Genomic DNA, 24,795 nt, shown 5'->3' with positions numbered 1-24,795 from the left:
AATAATGATGACGGAGCAGTAGTTGTATGTATTTTGATCTTGAAAACAAGAATCTGATTACATAATTGAACAACAACTAGGAGCTATCAAGGTATTACAATTTTTTGACTCCTCAAAGCAGTAGAGTACAGCAGTCAATTAATTTAAACAGAGGATTAGTATTTCCATCGTTTCTGAGCCTCAAATATCTGGAAAAGCCGGAACTTGAGGAACTAGAGTTCATTATTGACTCTGAAATCAATAGAAGCAAAGACCAGAGTCTCAGCGATTCTGCAGTCTTGCTAGCATGATACAGCATATGTTTCAAATGTTTTAAACTAACTTATTCTGAGATTCTCGAACTTAAGAACGTAAATCCGTCGGATTAAGCGAGCCACGACTTGAAGCTACAGAGTTAATTAAATTTCTCTGCTCATTACAGTGGAAAATTTGCTATCACTCGATCAATTCGATAAGCAAGATATTTTGGCGAGCACAGTCGGATTTCTGGGCTCAAAATGAGTAAGAAACCAAAGCGCAGAATATCAATCGTACTTTCTCGACCCGAAGGAGCTGTAGTCTTCGCTTTTCAAGTGTCCGCAGCAATCTTATTTCCATGTAGTTTGTTTGCAGCGACTCAGATCCGTCGACTCAATCAAGACACAACTCGGTACCATCGAAATATCTTGATAATTCTACGTTCTGCAACAAAGAATCAGCTTATTGATCGACCGGTCGTTGGATAAATTGAATTAGGAAGCAGTTGTGGATTCTCAAACTCAAAATACATGACGATACCTATATTACGGCTTCAGGAACACGAGCGTGTCGACTGGACCGAGCAATTCCTGATACTCGTCGAGAGATCTCCATTTTTTCGCTCGGAAATGCGACAAAATGGACATAACGTGGGAAGTTCAGTCAAAGAACAGCATTTGTTCCTGAAACAAGTATGAATATTCCAATGTTTATAGATTTCCACATGCTGGAGGAGCCAGAAGCCAACAAACCTGCATTTTCCAACCAGACGTTGCATCTATATTCAAATAAATTTGACAAGTAGTTTCGCCGTTGCTTGAATCTATTGTCCATCCCAAAAATTGCACATGCCTGAAGACTGTCGCCTCTGATCCTCTGACTGTCTTCGATTTCGAGACCAAGAATGCAATTACCTGAATAAAGGAATATTTACAATTACATGTCATCATTAGTATTCGTAAACGTCAGGGTTGTGTTCGACTTTGATTCAGAGGCTATGCTCCGATGAAACGTCAAAGGCGTGTCACGAGTTTTTAATTAGTGAGTTTTTAGCAATTGTGTCAATAGCAATACGTTTTTTCACTGGACTGATGAAACTAGGAGGTATTATAATTGATCCAACCCATTGCGAACTGTCATCAATTCTCTCCTATTCTTCCAATTTCCTCATGAACTATTTAATCACCTTAGCTGCCAACAAACAGTGTCATCAATCACCTGGGAAATTCTGTATACCGATTCTTCTGAAACAAATATAGAACATTCCAATGTACAGAGGTTTCCACATGCTGGAGGAGCCAGAAGCCGACAAACCTGCATTTTCCAACCAGACGTTGCATCTATATTCAAATAAAACTGACATGTAGCTTCGATGTTGCTTGGTTCCATTGTCCAGCCTCAAAACTTGCAAATGTCTGAAGACTGTAGCCTCTGATCCTCTGACTGTTTTCCATCTCGAGACCAAGAGCGCAATTACCTGAATGAAGGAGTAATTATAATGACATGTCATCATTAGTATTCGTCAACGTCAGGGTTGTGTTTGACTCGATTGAGAGGATATGCTCCGATGAAATGTCAAAGGTGTGTCACGAGTTTTTGATCAGTGAGTTCTTAGATCAGTAAGTTTTGACGCCATGTAGCTAGAGTAGCACGACCTTAGACTTGTTTCCAGATGTTGACCGGATATTTTCTATCTTTGCCTTCCTTTCCTGATTTCTTTTCGATTTTGAGTCAATTTTTCAATTGATCCGCCAATTTCTGCATCTCCTGGCCTTCCTGGAGGTGTCCTATGATCCAGAACCGATGGGACGTCATCCTGGATTTATTCCCGATTTTTTCCCATTTTTTCCCATTTTTTAAAATATGTTTGAATTTTAGCGCCGCTGGTCACGTGGCCGCACTCGCCGATACAGCTAGCGCCATGTGGCGGATTTTTCGTGAACTAAAAAAAGATGGCGCCACCTGCGACTCGACCACGTGGTCGAGAAACGAGTGGGGCCCGTCACGAGGCTAGACGTTTCAGTAGTTCACGAAAAATCCGCCACATAGCGCTAGCTGTATCGGCGAGTTTTTAGTTCACCGAAAATCCGCCCATGGCGCTAGTGCGGTCGCTTGACCAGACCACGTGACGTCAGAATCGCGGAAAAATTCAAACATAATTTAATATATCGGAAAAAATAGGAAAAATACGCAAAAAATCAGAAAAAAATCGGGAATTAATGTAGGATGACGTACCTTCGGTTCTGGATCACAGGGAACCTCCAGAAAGGCCGGGAGATGCAGTAATTGGCGGATCAATTGAAAAATTGACTCAAAATCGAAAAGAAATCAGGAAAGGAAGGAAAAAATAGAAAATATTCGGTCAACATCTGGAAACAAGTCTAAGGTCGTGTTACTCTAGCCGCAGGGCGTCAAAAACTCACAGGACATGGAGGAAGTCCACTAATTCGTTAAAAATGAGATAAAATTCGAGAAAGATTCAGGAGAAGAGCGGAAAATAATAAATAATGATGACGGAGCAGTAGTTTTATGTATTTTGATCTTGAAAACAAGAATCTGATTACATAATTGAACAACAACTAGGAGCTATCAAGGTATTACAATTTTTTTAATTTAATTTAATTTCGACACGCCAAATTAAAAAAATATCTGAGAGGTGACTGACCCGGTTACGTGGAATGGCCCGTATTCGAGTTTGGATATATTACCCGGCGACAATGTTAGAAATCTATCAATGCCTATGGAGGCTCTAGCCTCTAGTCACCACACTTTTTCAATTCGTATTTCAATTAATTTGTCTCAAATTAAGAGTCCACATTTTTGCCATTGGAAATTTACAAATTTGGATTCATTAATCGGTGCATGCGTATGTACATTCAACAATCGTTTTCTGGATTGAATTTTGACAGATTCTCGTCAAATTCTCGTAGATCGATTCTTGTTTTATTCCACACTTGCTTTGATAGTAATTTAGCTTTGCATTTGCCAACAGCCCACTCACGCACCCACCCATTATTTTTATTTATTTTATGAGTGAGTGGACTTAGCGGCATAGGGCAATCATAATGCTTCTGTGCTACGATATAAGTATCGCGTTTTCTTGTTTTCGCGTGTACCCTCTGGCAAACTAGACATTCGAATGTCTGAACATAGGTCCCGAATTCATTCATAACGTTTTTACTGCGATTTCTCAAATTGTTCAAAAGACGAATATTCGTTATCCGTTTAGTAGGATCTGCGGATAACTTATGAGCTATAAATTTCTGGTATCGTGAAACGTCATCTGCCAGAGCAAGTAAGTAGTTTGCTAGTTCCTTAGGCTCGGCAAAATCTGCTATGGAAATTGCAGAGCCCTCGTTTGGCAGCCAATCCTGTAAATAAACATTATCATGTACGAAGTTAACTATTATGTTATTTACTTATGATAGTCCATATTGTGTATAAATACAGGGTGAATCCTTTAACTCTGTCAACCCGTCAGGGGTATGTTGGGGCTGCTCAGACAAGCATTTTGAGGTAATACACTTATGGTCGGAAACTCCTCCTAACGGCTGTGGAGGGCTTTGAAGATTTTTTTTTAAATTTATTTATTTTTTTTCTGGTACCCAGGGGTTGCTCGTACTGTCGCTCGGATTCGAACGTAATGGTTTATTCCGCGCTAAACAACGTACTTCTTAGTGTCTCATCGGTACAAGTCGAGTAATTATGAACCGCCTTACTTGGGTCGAGCTAACCAGATGTGCATTATGCGTACCGCGCCAATGATTCGAATTCACTCGCTGCGCAACGCTGGTATCGTGAACGGTTCCCAAACCGACCTTTTCCCCACAGGCAAGTTTTCTCTGCAGTTAATCGTCACGCGAGGGAAACTGGGTACCATAAAGAAAAAAATAAAAACAAAAAAAAATTAAAAAAAAAATTTTAAAAACAAAACTCCAAAGCCCTCCACAGCCGTTAGGAGGAGTTTCCGACCATAAGTGTATTACCTCAAAATGCTTGTCTGAGCAGCCCCAACATACCCCTGACGGGTTGACAGAGTTAAAGGATTCACCCTGTATACTTCATTTGCACTATAAGGTATAAAATTAGCGATTACAACGCACATCGTGCATATAGAATCTATATAACCTTGAATGAAGGCGATCCGTAATAGACTGGTACCGAGCCTACGATAAGTGGTCTCCATAACTTTTCCGTTATATAGTCATTGCAGACAGCATTTTCGAACGCAATAGTAAATTTGTATTGAGCAGTCAATGACAAGAATTCTCTGTCTTTCAGTGACTCCAAGTGATCAACTGTCAACCTTGCAATGGTAAATCATTTCAGTTTTTGGACATGTGTCACAGTACAATTAGTAAACCTAGTTACATATGAAGATGTGACAGATTTACCTTTTGGGGAGACGTTTATTATTCAAACACATACCATAGGAGTCGATAGAAATATATTTCATCAATTCCTGAACATATGAATCCCTTTCACTCGCAGTATCACAATCAGATTGAATATAGAGTAATGGAGCCAGGTTGGATTCCCTCATCAGTCTATCCTTCTCCTCAAATGACATGAAATAAGTTGTCCCTGGATATATCTGATTGTTACTTGCATGCAAAATGAGAATGATTTGACTCGTATAAATTTATCACGCTACATCAAAGACAAGAGCATATATGAACTACTCGTGTCAAAATCGTGACAAGGCTTGAAAAAGTACAAACCTAATAATTCCTCTTCACCGTCTAAGTCAATGAGCGTCAATGGCACGTCACTATATCGGCTAAAAGTTGCAGAGTGATTGAATAATGCCAGAGCATATTCTGACGTGAAGATTGGAGCATTTCTCGGTGACTCTTCATGAATTAGGCCCCAGTCAATGCTATTCTGACGTGGCATGGGTAGGTCGTCAATTTGAATACTACTGCCATAGAATAGGATGCTCTGCAGATAAATTTAGCAATACTGCATATGTACATTATGTGAAAATTTTCAGCTTGAGAAACAAGATTTATAAAATAAACCAAATAAAAATGCCAAATGTACCTTGAGATGATTGTGCGACCAAAAAGTGCGATCCTGTGTAAACCAACACTCGGCTGATCCGCAGGTTTCCAAACGACCTATGCTGCTTACGAAAGGCGTCCACCACAATATCACTGGAATTTTGATGTCTGAAAATAATTCAATTTATCGATTAGGATTCCACTTGTAATTGTAAATAAAATACAGCCTTGACTTCCATATATTCATTGTTGTTGTTTTCATCAAATACCTTCATGCCGCAATTTACGACCATGGGGTATATGCATGAGCCAAAGCTGTGGGTAAATTATAAAAAATTAGCAGTTGAATCGAAACTTGAGCAAACTTCTTTCATTATATGTCTCGATGACTCCAGCATGACAAGGCAACTGTAAAAATTAAGTCTATAATTGACGGAATACCTGGCAAGTAATGAATAAAAAGCCGATGACCGTTACTATGAAAATACCCATTTTCAATTTCGTTGGCATTTTTATATTCCCATCAATAAACGTACTGGTTCTTGGATGTCCTTATTCGCACAATACGAATCTTCAGTCAATGAGATAAGTTGTACTCTAATACTACTTCCGTCAATTCTACCATAGATATACATATGTATGTATAGTCTACCATTGTAAATAAGCGTTTCACGTGGCGATACACAGACGCAGGACGCTTGCGTTCACCAGAGATGAGCTCACGTCCAAAATAACGCCAATGGAAAAATATAACCTTGATCATGGCGATCTACAGTGGACCGTTGACATTAGGGTTAAACTTCAATAGAAAAATTCCTGATCTTCAACGTTCAATTAAAATTCAATGAAAAATTTACAATATATCGAACCAAATGTTTTTATTTTGGTTTGTAATCGTGTTTGTAATTACTGGAAAAGAGTTGATGTATTTGGCAGGTTGAAAAATGTTGATTTTGGTGAGCATGCCAATGGCATGCCATTTCTATGATGCCATCCCGCAGTGCCCACAAAAATTCCAGGAACAGTCTATCGCAGATAATCCTTGAATATTTTAATTGAACAAATCTCGATTACTTCCCGATGGAGACAAGGGTGGAGATAGATTTTCGTTGAAAACCAGCCCTAACCAAAAACAAGCCAATGACTGACTTCAACGTTTGTCTTTCGGACTTGAATGAAGGACAAAAAAAAACTTCACATGACATGCGCTACGTATGCAACGAAACCCAGTATGGCGACGACAGGACCAATTTTGTATAGGAGATCACTTTAAAATTCCGAGAAAGTAAGTAGGAAGTGTGGCTCGTGTCACCACGGTCCATGGAGCTGCCGATGCCCGTGTACAAAGCGTCAACCGATATTACCTTGATAGCTTACTTGACCAAATAAAAGTATTTTAAATAGTTTGTTCAGGACGTGATTTGTTGGTGCACACCCTTGGTATAGAAAAAAAAAGATTTTGATCTATAGAATGACCGACTAATCATCATAGTTTATGTAATATAGTTAACGTTAGATGTAAATTGTTGCTCATTATTTTCATCTGTGACAAGTTATTGTGGTCTGACTGTCATTGGATATACAATCCATAGTACATGTGGAAAGGTCTTTTCCACATGGAAAGGATTAATTGATAATCATATCGCTACTGATACCACTTCCGGATTGTTTAGAAGTAGTACTTATGAGGTTACAATTTGAGTTTGGTTCTAAATTTCTACAGATGGGGTCGAATCAAAGTGCCCGAAAACTTACTATTTCTAATGAGGAGGAAGTCCGTGTCATCAAAGTATCGAAAGCGGTTGTGCAGCGGCTGCAAGGAGCCGAGGATGAAAATGGAGAAAAAAAAACCACCAAGAGTGCCGAGCCCCCATATGCAATGCCATTGCCTCATCTAGTTTCACAAAGGGTACCTGTTGTTCCGGATGGCTCAGCAAATGCAGTGCCGGTATATTATTATCCTGAATATACCGTATCAGCCCTTGAAATTCAGCAGCAAAAAGAGGAAGAACTCAAGAATCAAGAGCATTACTGGCAAAGACGCCTTGAGAACATGGAACGAACTCACAAAAATATCAATAACATCGTAGAGGCAGAGTATAAGAAAGCCATCAACGAGTTTACCAATGGTAATTGTTAAAATGATAATTTGAGACTTAGGTTACATTCTATTTCACATTCGTACCTCAAAATTATCATTTCAATTGCCCCTTCAGGCTGTAATGTACTAATGGTTCTTGTAAATGTGTCGCAGGTGGTAAAGTTCCAATTCCTAGTACAAGATCACCCTGCGACAAACATAATAGCAAGGTGTTAAAATGCTACCAGAATAATCCAAAAGAGGTGCTACAGTGCTCTGCTTTGGTAGAAGAATTCTCAAACTGTGTGGATCAACACCGCGCAAACATGATCGCCGCACGGTGCTGAGTTATCACCGCCCAATTCATCAATTGTTGCACCCCGTTTATGTAGACATTTAGTTTTCAAAATATTATGCAGCAATTCGTAGTAGAAATAAAATCTTTATTGTTATAAGCGCAGCCGCTGCATATTTTGGATCTTTCATTCTAACAACTTTCGCTACCTTGAATAAACTTCCGCATTAGAATAACAAATGTACCTAGTATAACAATTTTCGTGTATTGAGTATCTTATACTTCCACATGTTCTGCTGCTGTTGACAAAGCCCGTGCGTCAAGAATTCTTCCAATTGTGAGGCTGCAGCTGTATTAGGTCAGTAATCTTTGGACAAACGTGAAATTCTTTCTAAGAGAATTATTTCAACGGATGGATATTCTTCGAGTAAATCCTTCCACGCAATTTTTTGTAGACTCATGACAACACTGACGGTCAGTGCAACCACATCATTGGAATGAGGAAGATAATTCGTTACACCTTGCTGTATACCAAAAATACTTCCCGATCCTTGGATGGTTGATTGAGGTTTACTCAAAACCTCGACTTTTCCAGAATGAATGAAGTACATTGTGTGATTAACATCACCTGCTTGCACAATATAATTTTTGGGAAAGTACACGCAGCATTTCATCCTGGCTGCAAGTTGAAATAAGAAATCATCGTGCAGGCCGTGAAATACCTCTGACTCAATGAGCAGGTAACCATAGATATCAAACATAATTCGATGTCGTAAAAAAGCAGGCATACTACTTATCATGCTGGGCATCCAAGCCCCTCTATACCTCACCCATTGCTGCAAGTAATAATCCCATATTCTTTGCAGCAAAACGGGGGATAGTGATCTGCTCTTCATAAATGAGTAAAGTCTTTCTGCCTGAATCTCAAAGTTTGTGAAGATATATTGGGTGAAGTGGATCATCGTAGCTACAGTTGTTAGGAAATTCAGAACGACTGCTTGATAGAGGACTATTAATAACAATGTTGTCAGAGCTTCAGGTACTGTGCTGGGCTGCACGTCATGTGAACCGACTGAAGTCAGCAGATCGGAATTGTATTGGTAAGCTAGCATCATTGCCTCAATTCGGGATGTGACGAAATGTTTTTGGCGATTTGGTGGAATATTATGACTACAACCAAATTCTCGGCATGCAACAAATATCCATAAACAAACGCCCAGGTGAACTACAACAAGATTGGTAGTGCAGAAATAAAAAATACGCTTCACCGGACTTACATACAAGTCTTTTTGCCCATTGGCTTGAAATTTCAATAAATGAAATATTCTTAGCAGACGGTTCGATTTGAGTATTGTATAAAGTTGAGTACGGAACTTGGGAATGCTCACTACACGCGACAAAATCTCAAACGGAATGCAACAGAGCAGATCCAGCCAGAAGAGATCCCAGCTATAAATGTATCTCCTCGATACCCGCTCATAATTAGTGATGGCAACATCCTTACTCTGATCAATAAGATTGGTGTGAAAACCAATGAATATTTTGATAAAAAATAATAGGTCACACAAATAAATGAGAAAATTCATTGGTACATTTAACGCATGCATAGCAATTTGGGTTGTCACGAGATAGACACTCATCATAGAGACAGGAAGACATAATATCCAGCAGAACCACTTATACCAAGCTAATTCCTTAGAAATGAACGTCATTGAACTATACGCCTTGGTTTGAATACTACCTGCATTCGATTTTTTTTCTGCATATTTAGGAACCATAACCGAGTCTACAATAAATTCAATATTCACAATGGTAGCACAAGATAATCTGGCCTGCACTACAGGAAAGTTGTCAATTGTACTATAAAATTTACTCCCTGCTATACTTAAGAGAAGTACGTGACCTTGCGCCATCATCTGCATAGTATGCCGCAGAGGCTTTGTTTTCCTGAATGAACCAAATATACCTCCAGGACCGATGGTACATATTAAACTATCATCAGCTGCCAGAACATCAACAAAACCATCTTTAACGATGTAGATTTTATCTTGAACTTCATTGCGGCAAATAATGGGACTACCTTTGCGGTAGCATGTATTGTCAAACTGGTTGGCCAACAATCTAATGGCGTTCAAGTCATGATCTCTGAATAAATCCACTCTCGCTAACACTGAGCCATTCAATTCCATGGCAACTTCTTCGCGGAGGTGCGGTGGGAGAGTTTCAAAAAGATTTTTACAGTCTGTACTTTTTTTGGAACATTTCCAACAATGTTCAACCTCGTCAATGATTACTGTAATCAATTCCATTGAAACGTCTTCTGCTTTTAAATAACGGAGCAAAGATCGTATCTCTTGACGATAACCTGTAAGACTGAGATCGCAACCAATCTTGCTGCAAGTGATTTGTGCAACCGTTAACCACCACATAGGTATAACAGTTATGCAAACCAACATGACTACAACCATTTCTTCAGTTGTGACCGTCGATATTGCCCCATTTCCGCAACGGAAAATAAAAGTGGAGTAAAAATACACGGATATACAATAGATTGCCAGAGGGTTATTGTGTTGTTTGAATCTAGATACTGAAAACCACGAATAAGTGGTACATTCGATATTCTCATAAACGTCGTCTTTGTATTGAAATTGACATATGTATAACATATTGGCGCATGAAAAAGAGTTTAACATAATTCCAATAATCAGCAGAAATCTAAGTCCAGCCAATGATGTGTTACGATGTTCAATTTCGTTGTTCGTTATAACAAATCTACCGAATATTCTAAAAAGTAGGAACGGGCGAGTAATCAAATAAAACCATGCCTTAGTCAAGTGGGTATTAGAAGATCCGAGTGTGTTTTCCAATCCAAATAATTCCAGAGGCAAGCTGGTTAAAATGTCGACAAATAGACAACCAGCAATATAATGTTTTGCTGTCAATAGAGGATGACTTACTCTTATGCCATTATTAGTGAAGTACGAAAGGTGCAGCCGTAAATAAATGTCTATAAATCCAATGAGATCGAATAAATAGCCAGCCCAACGTAATTGAGGATATGCCACCAGTGAAGTAAAGAATTGAGGATAGAATATGATACTCATGAAACATACAACTTCTCGGAGTTCCTCCCAAGAAGTAAAATATTTTCCACATGGGTCCATGCCACGTCTCAACATCAGATAGCGGATGATAGAGAGCACCCCAATTCTTTTAAAAGGTTTAATGTACTGCAGGTCAATTGCCTTCTCATCTAGAGAGGCTAGTTTTGGATACCCGTTGATTGTTGAAATAGACTTCTTCTCATTTTTAAAGCTCACTAGAGTTCTATCAGCAAGGTCATCGCATTGATTTATTGCTCGAGCTAATTGTGCCTTATATTCGGGGAACATGTTTAGGGTCTGCCTAAAATCTGAGTGCTGAATAGATAGGATTTCACATGCCGTTAAAGCACAAATGTCAGCTAGATTATTCGTATTGCGTACAAATTCTATGACAAGCATTGCCGATCCAGGACCAACAGTTTCCTTTCTGTCTCTATCAACGTCGCTTGGTAATGCGGAAATAACCTGACAGTATCCATTTCTTATCACGTACATAGTTGTTGTTTTCAATCCGGCTTTAGCAATTATTGCATCCTTTGTGAAAAGAAAGACTTGTGCTTTCTTAGCAAGTATTTCCAAAAATACCTGGTTCCCTTCAGAGAATATCAGTGAGGACTTGAGGTTTTCCATGATGCTTTGTATAATTATTTTATCATACAAGTCTTGACATACCATGGACAATAGTTTACCATTCGTATGCCTCCTAAATTTATTGTAAATCCATTGCGCGTGAAAATGATTTCGAATGCACGTTATCAAGTTCATTGAGTTCCCATGCTGCGTTAAAAATTGAGTGACCAAGGAAAGGTGCTCCGCAGCTGCATTGTTTGTCTCATACTTAATTATATGAGTTGCTCCTGATTCGGCGCAAAAATAAACATATATCATTAGACTAAAGATTATTCCTGCATCCAATTCCAGAACTTCCCATTTGTTTCTTGGCACTTTTTTTGAAATACCAAGGCTCGTTATTATATTGAATGTGTAATACATGGAGGATATTAGAACATTGTACAGCAATCCCTCTTTGGCAAGTGACTCTGCTTCGAGTGTCCCATAATATCCAATCAATGTATTTACACCACATGCTTTCAACCGACAACTAGTCAGATATATTACAGTTGCCATCCAATATGCTGTGATGACGTACATAAAAATTGACCAACACAACTTGACAGGCTCCACCTTTCTACCCATATGTTCTTCGAATTGCACCATATATTTGTACAGCCTATACACTGTGAACAGTCTGTTAGCTCTATAAATTGAACATGAGTAATTATCAAGATTTATGGAATTCGAGCTCACACTCCCAAAAATGGTGATAAACAGTTCTATTGGTAAAGCAACGATGGTGTCGACAATGAAGCCTGTAGTTTGAAGCTTCAGTCTCAGCAAATGTCCGGTATCAACTATCATTGGTTGATTCTCTAGCTTTATTGCTGTGGAGGACTGTATGAACAGGTCTATGACACTGGTTATGACAAAAACAGTATCTGTGATGAGGAGCCAATTTGGGAATGTCGTAGTAAACGTTATGTAATAAGGATATAATAAAATTATGATAAATGACATAAGTATAACGAATTTTCCCCACCAATTGAGAAAATTCGATTTTGGCTCAAGAACGCACGGGCAACTCATATCCAAACAAATAGCATTTGATATTAATTCTACTCTATCACTCAGAGCCAACAATTCCAGATGACAGGAAGTTCTCGTTTCGAGAATAGGTACGGAAAAATTCGGTGACACTTGATCGCCACAATGCTTTGTTGTATCTTCAATCATATGCCAACAAATCTTCAGCCAACCCATACCATTGTTATGTTGCCGAATCCCCTGGCGTTCAATCTCTCTATGTCTCAGGGTCTTCAAGTGTTTCGCGATTAGGAAGCGTGCAACTCGTTTTTCATGAAGATGAGTGGCTGCGATCGGATATAAATTCAATAGCCTGTAGAGGCTGGTCGCATCCAGTATATGTAATTCGGAATGGGTTGCACTGCGAATGTCAGCGTGACATTTGGATGGCGTCAGTAATGTTCCCTCACCTAATGTAGTGCCACTTGATAATGATAGTACAGGTGTCTCGGCATCATCCTCAGTCAATATTTGCAAGACTCCAGATGTTACGTATATCATCTCTGATGTATACCTGTGCCAAGTTACAAGATTCCAAAGTGGGCTTGTCTATCTTTGTGATATACGAGCTTATATGTCTAACCTGTTTGCCTTGAACACATATTCCCCAGGTAGATAATATTGAATTCTCATTACGCAACTGAGAGCACGCTTGAAAGAGATATCTTCGTTCTGAAACAGCTGGGAATGTCTCAAGACTTCCCAGTGAATATCAAGTTGAACCGATCGTTGAAGAGGACGTGGTAGTGCGTGAAAGAATTCTGGCACAGTTTGTATCGCTGCTCTGTTCTCCAGCAGAGTCATATGATACAAACTGACTTGGTCATAGAGTGTATCAGAGGTACCCCATGAGTCAATGAACTTGGCCTCTGATCTGGAAATATTTTTTTAACTTGTGACAATAATGGATGATCCGTCTAAAATCAACAATGCCAAAATGTTGTAATGAAGTCTTAACTCGCCTCATTTCCAGCATAAAAGAAAGCTGTCTCCACATATTTCTCTTTAATATGCCAACTAGATAGGCATAAAATACTGATTTCATAATAAGTCCAGTGACCATAGCAAAACTGAAAAAAACCCACTCCCTTGGGACAGTGGCTGAAATATTCCCCGCAGCGTTGTTCCAATTTAGGGACAAAATGACTGTAACTGCTGCAATAAACTGATTCATTGTTTCGGAATAATCAAGTACAGTAGATGGGAAGCTATGGGTCCAGTTAATCTCTTTGCAACCCCAGCATGACATGGTATGTAATAAAGCTGCCAAAATATGACCAAAGACAAGATATAGCGTTACATAGCCCATTGTCAGATACCATAAGTTTCTAACTCCAATGGCAGATCTAAGTTGAAGGAAATTTAGTTGTAGACGGTAAATCCTCATCAGTTTATTTGATGAGAGAACGTTGCCGATTCCTTGCCAAGATCCATGCTTTTTGATAACCCAGGTATCAAAGATTAAGTTCAGAGGTATCAACGAAATTATATCGATAATCAGTGAAGGCCAACTAGTAGGCATATATCCACGTGTTTCTTGTATCTTTTTCAGAAGATTATGCAGTATTTTGAGGAGAGTATCTGTCAGATAAATGATATCGCAAAGCGGCGTTATGTACTTTTCTAGTACATACATGGTTTTTTGCGCACTGTACGCAATTTTGTAAATTACAAGAAAAACTACCAAGATCACAGACAGTAGCACTACGTTAGCAAAAAACGTGTCGAATGGTAAAAAAATTGCATTTTGCCAATGAATACTGGAACACTGCTTTGCCAATTTTTGATTCATGTTCGGTTGTCCTGTGATTTCATTGACATTATTCGAATCATGGGTTAACTTATAGTGTTTGGGGACAGGTTCTTCATCCATAGAATCAAGCTGCTAGTTGGTAAATATAAGAATCTTTGATTTATGATCAAATCAGAGGCTTGTGACTGAAAATAAATTGTATGGCCCTAGGCATGTGGTAGATGACATCTCGTACATAGTTTTTTGTTTCAACACCTGACAATGAGTTCCATAGATTTTGTTTGAGCAATTTTTCACCAATTGAATTTGATAGATTAACAGAAGCAAACCTTAAGGATAAAAAAACAATCAAAAATCCATCGTCGACCGTAATTTTCAGACGTCTCTTATTATCCAGAAACTTACAACTTATTACAAAACGAAAAGACGGGTATAAAACTTTACGGTTAACGTTATACCAGAGGCTGGTACGGTATTCATTGATCTGAGGTAACATCTCACATAGTCCTGATTAGTCTCGATAAATATCGCTAACCAATTAGTCATAATGGTATATCAAAAGTATGCCACCCAATTGATTCTATTATGGATAGCTAGATATGAGCCGGTGGTTACATGCGCACACTAAGAACACTGCGTTGATCCTGGGGATGAGCGTAAAAATAAGACTTAACTCGTACTTCCATATCAAGATAAGGAGACACTGGATATTTCATACCATCGGAACACGTTTTCAAAAAAAATAACTGAACGAATGAATACCATTCGTTTTTTGGCAGAGGGTATTAGCTTTATTCCATCTTTTTATCTCCGCTGCATTGTAATTTAGCGTGTTCGTCACTAAGCCTATCATATTCTTTGACAAGAGATTCTGCCTGTGATGTGACAGCTTCTTTGTCCTTTCTTTCTCTCCGCAAATCAGCCTCAAGTTCAGATATCTGCTTGTTCAACTCACTGATTTGATTTTTCAGTTCAGATACTGCTTTATTATGAGCTTCATTGGAATCATTCTGAGCACTTTCTCCGGATGACTTCTGCGCCAGAAGTGATTTAGCTGTAGTAGTTGCAGATACCGCCTGACGCATGGCAGCTTCACTTTGAGCTAATAGTGTAGCTTGGGCAGAAATCAGTGTAACGAGACGCCGGATGACAAGGCTTAAGAAAAGAGCAAATCCAGAAATATAAAAATTTCGCTGAGCTCGGAATAGCCTCATATTACCTGTAATACATAGACCCAATCACTTCGTCATTTTCTCTGTATCCCATCACATTGTAAATGAGAATCGTCTATTTTAGTCAAGTAATCAGCAGAGGATATACTCATTACCTTGCATTTCGGAGTTCAAATGAATGTGTTCGCCTGCTTCCAGATTAGAGTACTTGCGCATTTCTCGTATGGCATCAAGCAAAAACAAGACCAGAATAGCCAATAGCACTAGAAAGTAAATTGAAGCTTGACTATTCAAGCTTTGGAGGAACCTCGACTTAAAGAATCTCTGCCATCTTCTCGGGGATGCTATTGGCAAGACGAGCAGCAAAACAACAGCTATCTCCGAGTATAAAAAGATGGCAATAATTGTCCATTGTAAACTCATTTTGGTAGGTGGTCTTCTCTTACTTGATTCGTGCTTCAGAAATACGTCTATTTGGGAATTAAATAATCGTTTTTATAAAAGTTTTCATCAGACACCTAAGGATATTTGGGATACAAATTGATACGAGATATGCAGTGAAAACTTGAGATTCTTTTCACATTACGTCTGTCATTTATTGAAAAAGATGGAAGAGTCAATGTTACTGAATATTATCCGAGGAATAACTAACTGAAATTATGTCAAAATTATCGGCATGTTGTATTCAAGCATGGTATTTGATATATGATCCTTTCCTCGTTTATTAGAATTTATACAAAATAGTCTGCTGGAGAAGTTGGAAGAAAATCAAAACTGACAATGAGACACATTGATATATCACTTGACATATATTCTAAGAATATTGGCAAAAAAAGCATTTTCATATGTACGTGGTCCGCGATGTAGCTTGAAGTGCCAAAGTCAAAAATTGATTCGATATAAGCAAAAAATTACAGACCAAAGTTTCTGACGCAACAAAACATTCGAATTTCATTTTAGACAATTCATGCAATTACAGGGGTAAGTAAAAAATTATAATTTAACGTCAAAATTATGTAGAAGTCAGAATTTCGACTATTTTATAGGTTGTAAAGTGATAATGCTATTACAGCACAAACTTTTTTATGACCTAATGACGACAATGAGGACAATTTCAACCACTGGACGAGGCTACGACACTGATGGAAAGATTAAAGTATTTTCGCAATTACGGTAAGAAGAGTTCGCAGATATGCCCCAATTACTCACGTCTGATTATGTGGATTTGTGATATATCGTAGTAATATTTCAAGCTGGCCGAAATGATGGATCGAAAGTTAGATCATCCGACGTTCACAGGTAGTGATACTCAGTACAAGAAGGTGCGGTACGGTACTTATAAATAACCTTACGATGACGAATGTTGCCGTCAGAATCTTTCTAGACTGTATTTTTTTAACAGCCTCACCATGGTCCCCGCAGTGGTCCCCGCTGCCGCTGCTCTTCTATCGCGATTGTTCATTCGTCTTTTCTTTTTTTATACTTTCCATGTGTAGAGCGACTATTGGGTCCATGAGAGCGACACGGAAACAGTGAATTCGTTGGTGACACGTAGCAGTGTGAAGCCAATCTCGCAGGGAAGTCATCATCGCACTCAGCACCGCAGCCAACTTTGAACCCAGCGGCAAATCTAGCAAGCAATCCAGCAGCGAAACAAGCGTCGTGTGCACCGGGCTTAAGTTGATACCGAAGTTTATCTAACAAGACGACGACGACGGTGTCAGTTCTCTTGCTCTTGTTATTCAGGGCGATTTCAATCATCTGCTTCGTTGAAGAAACAAATTTTAGATGAAAATGGGTGTGTTGCGGTTAGTATGTGCTTTAGAAGTTGAAGATGGTTGAATAGACCTTTGTTGATATGATTGATCTCTTTGAATAAGAGCTGGATGATTTCAAGGTTTACATTACAGATTTGCTGTCAAAGCTACCGCTGCCAGCGGAATTACATATTACACCAAAGGACTTTGGTCCGAACCTGAAGACAGCATGAAACTTTATTGCAAAATTTATGACACTGTTACACCGTATGTAGAAAAAAATATCCCCATGGACGTCGTTCCTAAGGTTTGGCCCAGGATATCATCATATCATCAATTTATAACAAAGATTCAAAGCTTCTATATTTAAATAATTTTTATTTTAAGCTTCCAAAACTACCAAACGTGACAGACATCATGAGCCTGGTAGAAACTATGTGGAATAAAGGTATCATCACATCGTTCAAGTTTATATCTGAACTTTCCGAACATACGTCTAGAGGTATTGAAGTAATTGGAATCAAGGAAGCCATTTCCAGTGCCATAGATTCGTTGAATGCAGCTGAAAAAGCAGGCAGATCTTAGTAATTGAATCCATAAAACTAATATTGATACATATGTATTTATTTCCAGATTAAATAGTGAAAATTTATAGTTCTATATGTGAATAACCATTATATGCAATTAAGGAAGATTGATCTACTCATCCAAAATAATTTTAACAAAAAAAAGCCTTTGCAAATTGAAATGAAATAATTGTAATAGCCCAAAATATCATTCGAGAGACTAGAAAATACTCTCCGCATCGTTGAATATTGCATGTTGGATTATGGTAGAATATCATTTAGCAGCATTTAAGTTCGAATTGACAATAGTTTCCGCCAATTTTTGACGTCAGAGATGCCATATTTTCCATTTCCGCCAGGAGCGTAGTCGGCTTCGAGCAAAGCGTGTACTACTCGGACAACTCAGGCGTAAAAAAACATATGGACCATGGATTATACTCGAGTGGTGGTAACGTGGTAAGGGAACCCAGCCCCACAAGTATAACAGCCGACTTATTGTTAAGTGAGTTTAACCAGTGAGTTTAGCATAGTTCAACGGGACGCCACCTACGAGGTATAAAAATTCGGGAAGTAGACCAAGGAGTAGACAAGAGAGCGAGAGAAATTCGTGTCACGTGACTGGTCAGTTGTGCAGAAGACATGGCGGACAAAGAGGAGGCTGAGAAGACAATCGCTGAGGACTTGGTTGTCACCAAGTATAAGATGGCTGGTGATATAGTAAATCGTAAGAAACTAACGCAGAATAAAATGAGGATCTTAGGGACTATCAAATCTTCCTCTCAAATATCAGAGTCATCTAAATTTTCAACGATATTATGAAAGGCCATATGGAATGTGGCGCGCCAATGCCGGGCTTCCTTGCCATGTGGGTTGGCGTCGAGCCTGAATTTTTTTTGCACTTTCCCGAAAATATTCCTCCGTATCGTATGTTAATATGCTGAACAATCGGTCTTAAATTTACCTGTTCTCCAGATTAAGCTGTTTACCACACTTTTGTCATGAGCGGTTCGTTTCATACACCTCCGGAATACATTGACTATTTGATTTATTGCTTGAAGATAACGTTCTTATTTTACTGTTCTTGAAATTAAAATAATTTTCAGCACTCATAAGTTTGATTGATAATTCGTATACTGATTTGTGATCGGCATAATTCGGTTCAGTACTCAAATCATGTTAAGTTCGCTCCTTGCATGGCTTCATCACATCTATTTCGTTTGTAAACCAACAATTGATAGCAATTTCCGATTGGTTTCAGTTAGTGTTTTCCGGAATTTTTTCACCAATTTATGCCAATGGTATAGAAGTTTTCAGTATAATTCAAAAGAAACTATAGCCTGTTCCTACTTCTGTTGATTGGAGATGAAAAATTACCCATACAGTTTATTAAACAAACTCTGAACAAACTGCAGCATCACATTCTTCTCAAATATTTTTCTATTCCAGAGATTTTAACCATAGATAGCATACACAGTTTCTACACGGGCATTGCCTGAGCCTCTGCCGGAAAGCTCGCTATGCTTCATTCCGGTAAACATCGAGAATTTATATGGTGTTTCTGTTATAGGAGTCCTGAAGCAGGTCTTGGACAAATGTGTCGTTGGCACATCAGTAAGATATATTTGCGAGCTAGGCGATAAGCTGTTAATAGAAGAGACAGGCAAGGTTTTCAAGAAAGAGAAAGAGTTGAAAAAGGGTATAGCTTTTCCAACATGTGTCTCAGTGAACAACTGCATTTGCCATTTCTCCCCTGTACCCAGTGAACCTGATCAGATTCTGAAGGAAGATGACATGGTCAAAGTGTGAGTTAAACCAAAAGATACCTTCGATTGTTTCATTTTGCTAGAAAAAAAAATATTTCATTATTATCATATTTACTCTAGAGACCTTGGTGCTCATGTAGATGGGTTTATCGCCGTGGTGGCGCATACCATTGTAATTGGTTCAACGGTGGACAAAAAAGTAACCGGTAGAAAAGCTGATGTTGTGCTAGCTGCACACTATGCTTCTCAAGCTGCGTTACGACTTCTTAAACCAGGCACCGAGGTAGGATGCATCAGAAAACCTGAAATAAGAGTCCATGTCACTTTTATAGAGTTCGACTTCGTATATTTTATAAAAGATGAACGTTTTTGTGTAGATATGTAGATGTCATATGTAATATTATATCTCTTTTTCTATGTTACTAGACCTACACCATCACAGGGACCGTAGAGAAAATTTGTGGCGCCTACAAGTGTAAGCCAATTGAGGGAATGCTTAGTCATCAATTGAAACAGTTTAAAATCGATGGCGAGAAGACCATCATCCAAAATCCCAATGATGCACAGAAAAAAGAACATGAAAAATTCACTCTTGAGACTCATGAGGTACAAGTTTTGAACAACAAATAATACCAAAGTTTAGAATCTACATTAGCCCCAGGTTTTATTGTCACTTATTGAATTCTGCAAGTGGTCGAGATTGTTTCTTTACGATCGTTAATAGGTGTATTTCTCAATTTAGGTATACGCGATAGATGTGCTAGTAAGTACAGGTGATGGAGTTGGACGAGAGCAAGATACTAGAGTGACGATATACAAGAAAACAGAAGAAACTTATCAACTTAAACTCAAAGCGTCTCGTATGTTTTACTCGGAGTTATCGCATAAGCATGGACTCATGCCCTTCAATTTGCGCACTTTTGAGGATGAGAAGAAAGCCAAAATGGGAGTCGTCGAGTGTGTTAATCACAGGTTGATCGAACCCTTCCAGGTACGAATCAACACTAAATTAACCATCCAATTGATGCATGACTTTGACATTCCTTAGTTGTGCGTTTCTACATGAGATAACACCTCAAAGACAAATCCAATTCATAGCGTACCTGTGCTTTGTGAACACTGTTTACAGTAAAATGGTAAATCATTCCATATTTCAGGTGTTATATGAAAAACCGACTGAGCATGTAGCACAATTCAAGTTCACAGTGCTTCTCATGCCCAACGGACCACACAAAATTACAGGAATTCCTTTTGATCTTGAGATTTTCCATTCCGATTGTCTTGTCGAGGACCCTGAGCTTAAGGTACGAGTCGATGTGGCTGGATTTGTTTGAATCTTTTCAGAATGACCAATTTGAGAGATTAGTATCGAAAATAATGTCGTATTATAACAATTACCATTGTAATCACGTTTGTTCGATTTTAGTCTCTACTGAACTCTTCGGCAAATCCCAAGTCTGCAAAAAAGAAAAAAAAGAAGGCCGAGAAGGCAGTCGGCGAAGTGGCTATGGAGTTGGATGTCCAGGCTTAACATCTGTTTTATTTTCATTCATGACTTACTGGCATCATGCACCTTCCCATCTTTTATTTGAAGCAAAAATAAAACGAACGATTACTGCCAAAAGTAAAACTGGACACTGTTTAGGAATGAATTGAATATTAACTGTAAAAAGCGAAATTTCCGTTATAACCTTTATACCACAGGATGTGATCACTGCCTGCGTAAAACAAATTTATCATAGATCAGCCACAGTGCAATGGTGAGTTTTTTTTTGCTTCGTTGACCATAACGGCGAACTACATACTGTCAGAATTAGTCTGTAGATCGCGGAGGTATTCGTCTATGATGAATTTCATATTGTTACGAAAGCGTATTACTGTATTTCATTTCACACGCACGAACACTCATAGTCTTGTTCATCAGAATTTTTCTTTGATTTTATACCAAGAACTCTGAGTTAAACATGGTGTTTTCTTTACATGATTCACGTTGGACGCTTCACTCGTAATTTCAGTCGAATAACACGTAAACATGTCGGCTGCGACACCAGTATTTAGTACATCCTTCATCCCAATCAGTTGAACATATTGCCAGCTTATACAGTAATCTAGGAATAGAAGTCTATAACATTGGAATACCGATTACCGATCGAGAGGTTGAAGGTTTATTAACTCGTTGCTGCTAATGTAAACGAGTATTCAAGCCATGTTTTTCATACAGCTGTGAAAACTATATTATGGTAAATTTATATCCTGCAAAAAATTCCCAGAATCATATACCAATACGTTCTGACGAGTTGCAAAACCTGATGCGTTGAGGGGAGTTGATTTCGAATTTGGTTGTAAACTAGACTCCCTAAACTCACTACCATTTGTCGGTATTACGGGAGGGGAATCAATCGCCCTGGAAAGCTGTTTTTTGGGGGCATCTGAATTAACATTGAAGAATTTATGAAATATTAACATTATCTAATGACTAATAGTTTTATATAAGGATGATAGATAATGTGTCTATGTTATAGATATTTTTTCTACTCGAATTATGAATATGGATTGTCGGAGTGTACTTGTGAAACAAAGGTACCCTACGGTGACGTGCTCTGTCTTTCCACAGCTTAAGATTCTTCTTAACACAAACTATGTTGTTGCAGGTCATAAATTTTGTGACTTGTTGAAATACAATTTTACATCTTTACATGGTGAAATTCACGACTGATTTTAATTTTGAACATATTTGTTTATCCGGTATTTCTTAAAGAATGCGTTTGCCCTAAGTAGTAAGGATGCTCCACTGCATGTATTTTGAAGTTGGAAAATACCTGTGCCAAGCAAATAGAATGAAACGACATGACTACTGCACTCGCTTTTCTTTATTTTCCTTCGATATCATTTGGATGATAATTAAATTCAAGTGGACGAAAAAAAGCAGCAAAGATCAGAAGACTACACCGCAATATTGTGAGTTGATGAAGTAAAAAAAATGACGCAAAAAAGGCGAGAATATGTTACATGCGCAGAAGAAACGCTGACAGAAATTAAACCAATTTACATTTATTAACTTTGTTTCAATTGCTTCATGCTGCAGTTCTTGCGGTAGCAACTACAACTCACAATTTTCGTCAAAATACGTACACAAAATACAGAATATAAAACAGTATCGAAGTAAAGTTTGTCTATATGAAGAATGAACTAAAAGAATTCTTGTGAATGAAAGTAATGGTAATATGACGCAGAAAAATCATCGATTTTGAAAATTCATCTGACGGGCACATTACGTAAATTATAGATATGACGTAAAATTTGTCTCGACTATATCAAACAGCCATTTGCGTAATTACATGAGCTTGCTAAGACACTAGCAGTTTGTTCTTGTTTGCTCGGATTAAGTTGCTCATAAGAGACCAACTCGATTGTGGTTGCCGCTCGACCATATATAGCGGTGTGTGTCGATGTAATATATGAAAAAGTATGTAATTTGAAATAAAATGTAAAGATCTCATCGTTACGCCATTTCTACATCTGTGACAATAGGTGGAAATTTCAACTTGAGTACAACTGTGTTTGGTGTAGTGATGTCTGCCACCATTATTTCAGAACCATCTTTTAAACCAAGCTCAATCAGGGATTTGTTTAAATTTACTCTCGTTTTCTCCTCGATGCTTGCAACCGTCTGCATATACAGGGTTTTGTTTTTCCCATCAATGTTTGCCGTCACACCTGGATTTTTCATCTGCAAGTCAATCCTTTCGCACAATATGTCTAGCAAACTCTTAAGCTTCAATGATGAATCAGAAATCCGTATCTCTTTTGGGATTTGACTACAAGCTAAGCAATCATTCTTCTTTTCCGCTTCGTATGTATACGTATAAATCCCATCTAGATCATTCAATACCTGTCAAAAGGAATGAAAATAAACGTTCTATAACAAACTTGCGTAAACGCATCACAGAGTTGTGGGGTAAATGACTATCTAACGAACCATGTAATTATTCAATGAAGAGCAACAACTTGTCGCTAACTTGAAAACTTCTGTACTACAGGTGGCAGCAATCACTGCATTTGTCGATGCAACAGCAGGAATAATATTTTTCACAACTCCTTGGACAAGTCTGTAGGTTAATCCTTGTATACTAAACTGCACAGCTCTTTCGTTAGACTTTTCATAGATCCAATTTATATGGTGTGGATCGTCTCCATCAATGGGACAGTCAAATGGATTTTCTTTTGGCCACTGAATAACTTTCACATACTCGATACAGTGTTCGGGTAAACGTGGAGTATTTGCTATTGTACACAGCGGATAAGTGACCTGTTGGACAGCAATTGACAAATCAATTTTCATTTCTTCCATGGATACCAAAAATTGACACGAGACTTTTAAAACTTGAATTTTTCCATTTCTATGAATAATAAAACTAAAGTAACCCAAAAGGAACAGACAAAAGAAAATGATCAAACTGAAATTGGAATAAACAGTGTAAACTGAAATTTAGAGAATTTCACCTGTGGAGGATAAAGATCTAATGTACATTCGATACAGGCTGATAAACCAGGTAAAATGACTCTTGCGTTCCCCTTAAATCCTTCTGTACCTCCGTCAACCAGCGGGATAACACTGGACTGATCCAATTCTCCATCTTCGTAATTGAGCAGTGATATCAACATACCATTAATCCATCTCCTGGCAACGATTGAATCTAGCCCAGAGATTATGATGTGAAATTGTCGATAGAAGGCTTCATCTTTTTCTTGTATCTTACAAAAGTGTGGCATCACGTTACATCCTGACACTCGAGCATTGATAAACTTTGCCGCAACCTCAGCTTTCGAGGCACCAATGTCTTTGTGACGAAACAGAAATTGTCTGTTTTGAAAAAGCAAAGATTGAAATACTGACAATTTATATTAATAAAATACAAATTCACTGCAACATAAAAATAAAATATCTCTTCTGGAAACTGGTTGCGTTAGGCTAGATATACCTGTTGAGGTTTGACAGTTCAATAGTATCCATGTCAATAAGATGAATCTGTCTGAAACCCATCAGGGCCAAATTCTTGAGAAGTTCACACCCTAATCCTCCCGCTCCAATGACCAACAGTTTACAATTTTCACTCAAAAATTGTAACGTATCCGGTGACGGTTCGAAATCCGGCCGACAAAATGGACCAGATCTCTCCAAAACCTTCCGTAGATGACACCATTTTCGGTGTAAATGGTCTGATCCCATTTTTACAAATGTTAGAAAATTGATTTCATGTGAACACGTGAACAGCGCTTGACAAGTCGAACAGAGCTTCTTTCCTATGCGAAAAATTCACAATGCTTTCCATTTTCAGATGAATGGAAGGATGGAAGCCCGTGAGTAAAATAGTGGCATAATTAATGGAGAAGCGAAATGAACGCAAATTCGGTGTGAGACCA

The 24,795-nt window shown here is 38.3% G+C and overlaps 7 protein-coding genes across 11 annotated transcripts; 3 read left to right on the top strand and 4 right to left on the bottom strand.

Annotated features, from left to right (window-relative positions):
* Nucleotides 1-2,987: 2,987 nt before the first annotated feature.
* On the bottom strand, nucleotides 2,988-6,291 carry LOC105687419 (alpha-(1,3)-fucosyltransferase 10). 4 transcript variants are annotated; one of them, XM_012403071.3, is made up of 8 exons: nucleotides 6,151-6,291; nucleotides 5,893-6,009; nucleotides 5,510-5,555; nucleotides 5,281-5,408; nucleotides 4,959-5,178; nucleotides 4,632-4,821; nucleotides 4,366-4,543; nucleotides 2,988-3,608 (listed from the first exon to the last, which is right to left on the bottom strand). In XM_012403071.3, the coding sequence occupies exons 1-8, from the start codon at nucleotides 6,202-6,204 to the stop codon at nucleotides 3,114-3,116; spliced, it is 1,428 nt and encodes a 475-aa protein (XP_012258494.2). In that variant the 5' UTR covers nucleotides 6,205-6,291; the 3' UTR covers nucleotides 2,988-3,113. The 4 variants fall into 4 exon arrangements, with proteins under 4 accessions (XP_012258494.2, XP_048512697.1, XP_012258495.2 ...); XM_048656740.1 differs by lacking the exon at nucleotides 5,893-6,009 and having other exon boundaries at nucleotides 6,151-6,289; XM_012403072.3 differs by lacking the exon at nucleotides 6,151-6,291 and having other exon boundaries at nucleotides 5,682-6,007.
* Nucleotides 6,292-6,378: 87 nt separating this feature from the next.
* On the top strand, nucleotides 6,379-7,780 carry LOC105687420 (MICOS complex subunit MIC19). 2 transcript variants are annotated; one of them, XM_020853158.3, is made up of 3 exons: nucleotides 6,379-6,525; nucleotides 6,964-7,369; nucleotides 7,495-7,780. In XM_020853158.3, exons 2-3 carry the CDS (start codon nucleotides 6,964-6,966, stop codon nucleotides 7,665-7,667), a joined length of 579 nt encoding a protein of 192 aa, XP_020708817.1. In that variant the 5' UTR covers nucleotides 6,379-6,525; the 3' UTR covers nucleotides 7,668-7,780. The 2 variants fall into 2 exon arrangements, with proteins under 2 accessions (XP_020708817.1, XP_025602202.1); XM_025746417.2 differs by lacking the exon at nucleotides 6,379-6,525 and adding an exon at nucleotides 6,532-6,680.
* A 151-nt stretch (nucleotides 7,781-7,931) lies between these two features.
* On the bottom strand, nucleotides 7,932-14,340 carry LOC105687418. The gene is made up of 3 exons (XM_025746418.2): nucleotides 13,323-14,340; nucleotides 12,944-13,234; nucleotides 7,932-12,874 (listed from the first exon to the last, which is right to left on the bottom strand). Exons 1-3 carry the CDS (start codon nucleotides 14,231-14,233, stop codon nucleotides 7,975-7,977), a joined length of 6,102 nt encoding a protein of 2,033 aa, XP_025602203.2. The 5' UTR covers nucleotides 14,234-14,340; the 3' UTR covers nucleotides 7,932-7,974.
* A 142-nt stretch (nucleotides 14,341-14,482) lies between these two features.
* On the bottom strand, nucleotides 14,483-16,736 carry LOC105687421 (B-cell receptor-associated protein 31). The gene is made up of 3 exons (XM_012403076.3): nucleotides 16,495-16,736; nucleotides 15,441-15,755; nucleotides 14,483-15,332 (listed from the first exon to the last, which is right to left on the bottom strand). Exons 2-3 carry the CDS (start codon nucleotides 15,706-15,708, stop codon nucleotides 14,905-14,907), a joined length of 696 nt encoding a protein of 231 aa, XP_012258499.2. The 5' UTR covers nucleotides 15,709-15,755; nucleotides 16,495-16,736; the 3' UTR covers nucleotides 14,483-14,904.
* Nucleotides 16,737-16,952: 216 nt separating this feature from the next.
* Nucleotides 16,953-17,702, top strand: LOC105693197 (MICOS complex subunit MIC13 homolog QIL1). The gene is made up of 3 exons (XM_012412967.3): nucleotides 16,953-17,093; nucleotides 17,196-17,349; nucleotides 17,430-17,702. The coding sequence occupies exons 1-3, from the start codon at nucleotides 17,074-17,076 to the stop codon at nucleotides 17,625-17,627; spliced, it is 372 nt and encodes a 123-aa protein (XP_012268390.1). The 5' UTR covers nucleotides 16,953-17,073; the 3' UTR covers nucleotides 17,628-17,702.
* A 328-nt stretch (nucleotides 17,703-18,030) lies between these two features.
* Nucleotides 18,031-22,230, top strand: LOC105693229 (proliferation-associated protein 2G4). Its single transcript, XM_012413023.4, has 7 exons — nucleotides 18,031-18,332; nucleotides 19,176-19,410; nucleotides 19,492-19,654; nucleotides 19,798-19,977; nucleotides 20,114-20,362; nucleotides 20,529-20,675; nucleotides 20,798-22,230. Exons 1-7 carry the CDS (start codon nucleotides 18,248-18,250, stop codon nucleotides 20,900-20,902), a joined length of 1,164 nt encoding a protein of 387 aa, XP_012268446.1. The 5' UTR covers nucleotides 18,031-18,247; the 3' UTR covers nucleotides 20,903-22,230.
* A 172-nt stretch (nucleotides 22,231-22,402) lies between these two features.
* Nucleotides 22,403-24,770, bottom strand: LOC105693228 (NEDD8-activating enzyme E1 catalytic subunit). The gene is made up of 4 exons (XM_048656742.1): nucleotides 24,354-24,770; nucleotides 23,875-24,235; nucleotides 23,351-23,680; nucleotides 22,403-23,263 (listed from the first exon to the last, which is right to left on the bottom strand). Exons 1-4 carry the CDS (start codon nucleotides 24,599-24,601, stop codon nucleotides 22,874-22,876), a joined length of 1,329 nt encoding a protein of 442 aa, XP_048512699.1. The 5' UTR covers nucleotides 24,602-24,770; the 3' UTR covers nucleotides 22,403-22,873.
* Nucleotides 24,771-24,795: the final 25 nt, after the last annotated feature.

Source organism: Athalia rosae, chromosome 6 (assembly GCF_917208135.1).
Source record: "Athalia rosae chromosome 6, iyAthRosa1.1, whole genome shotgun sequence".
NCBI lineage: Eukaryota > Metazoa > Arthropoda > Insecta > Hymenoptera > Athaliidae > Athalia > Athalia rosae.
The sequence above is the reverse complement of the archived record's forward strand: the minus strand, read 5'-3'. Positions and strand labels throughout refer to the sequence as shown.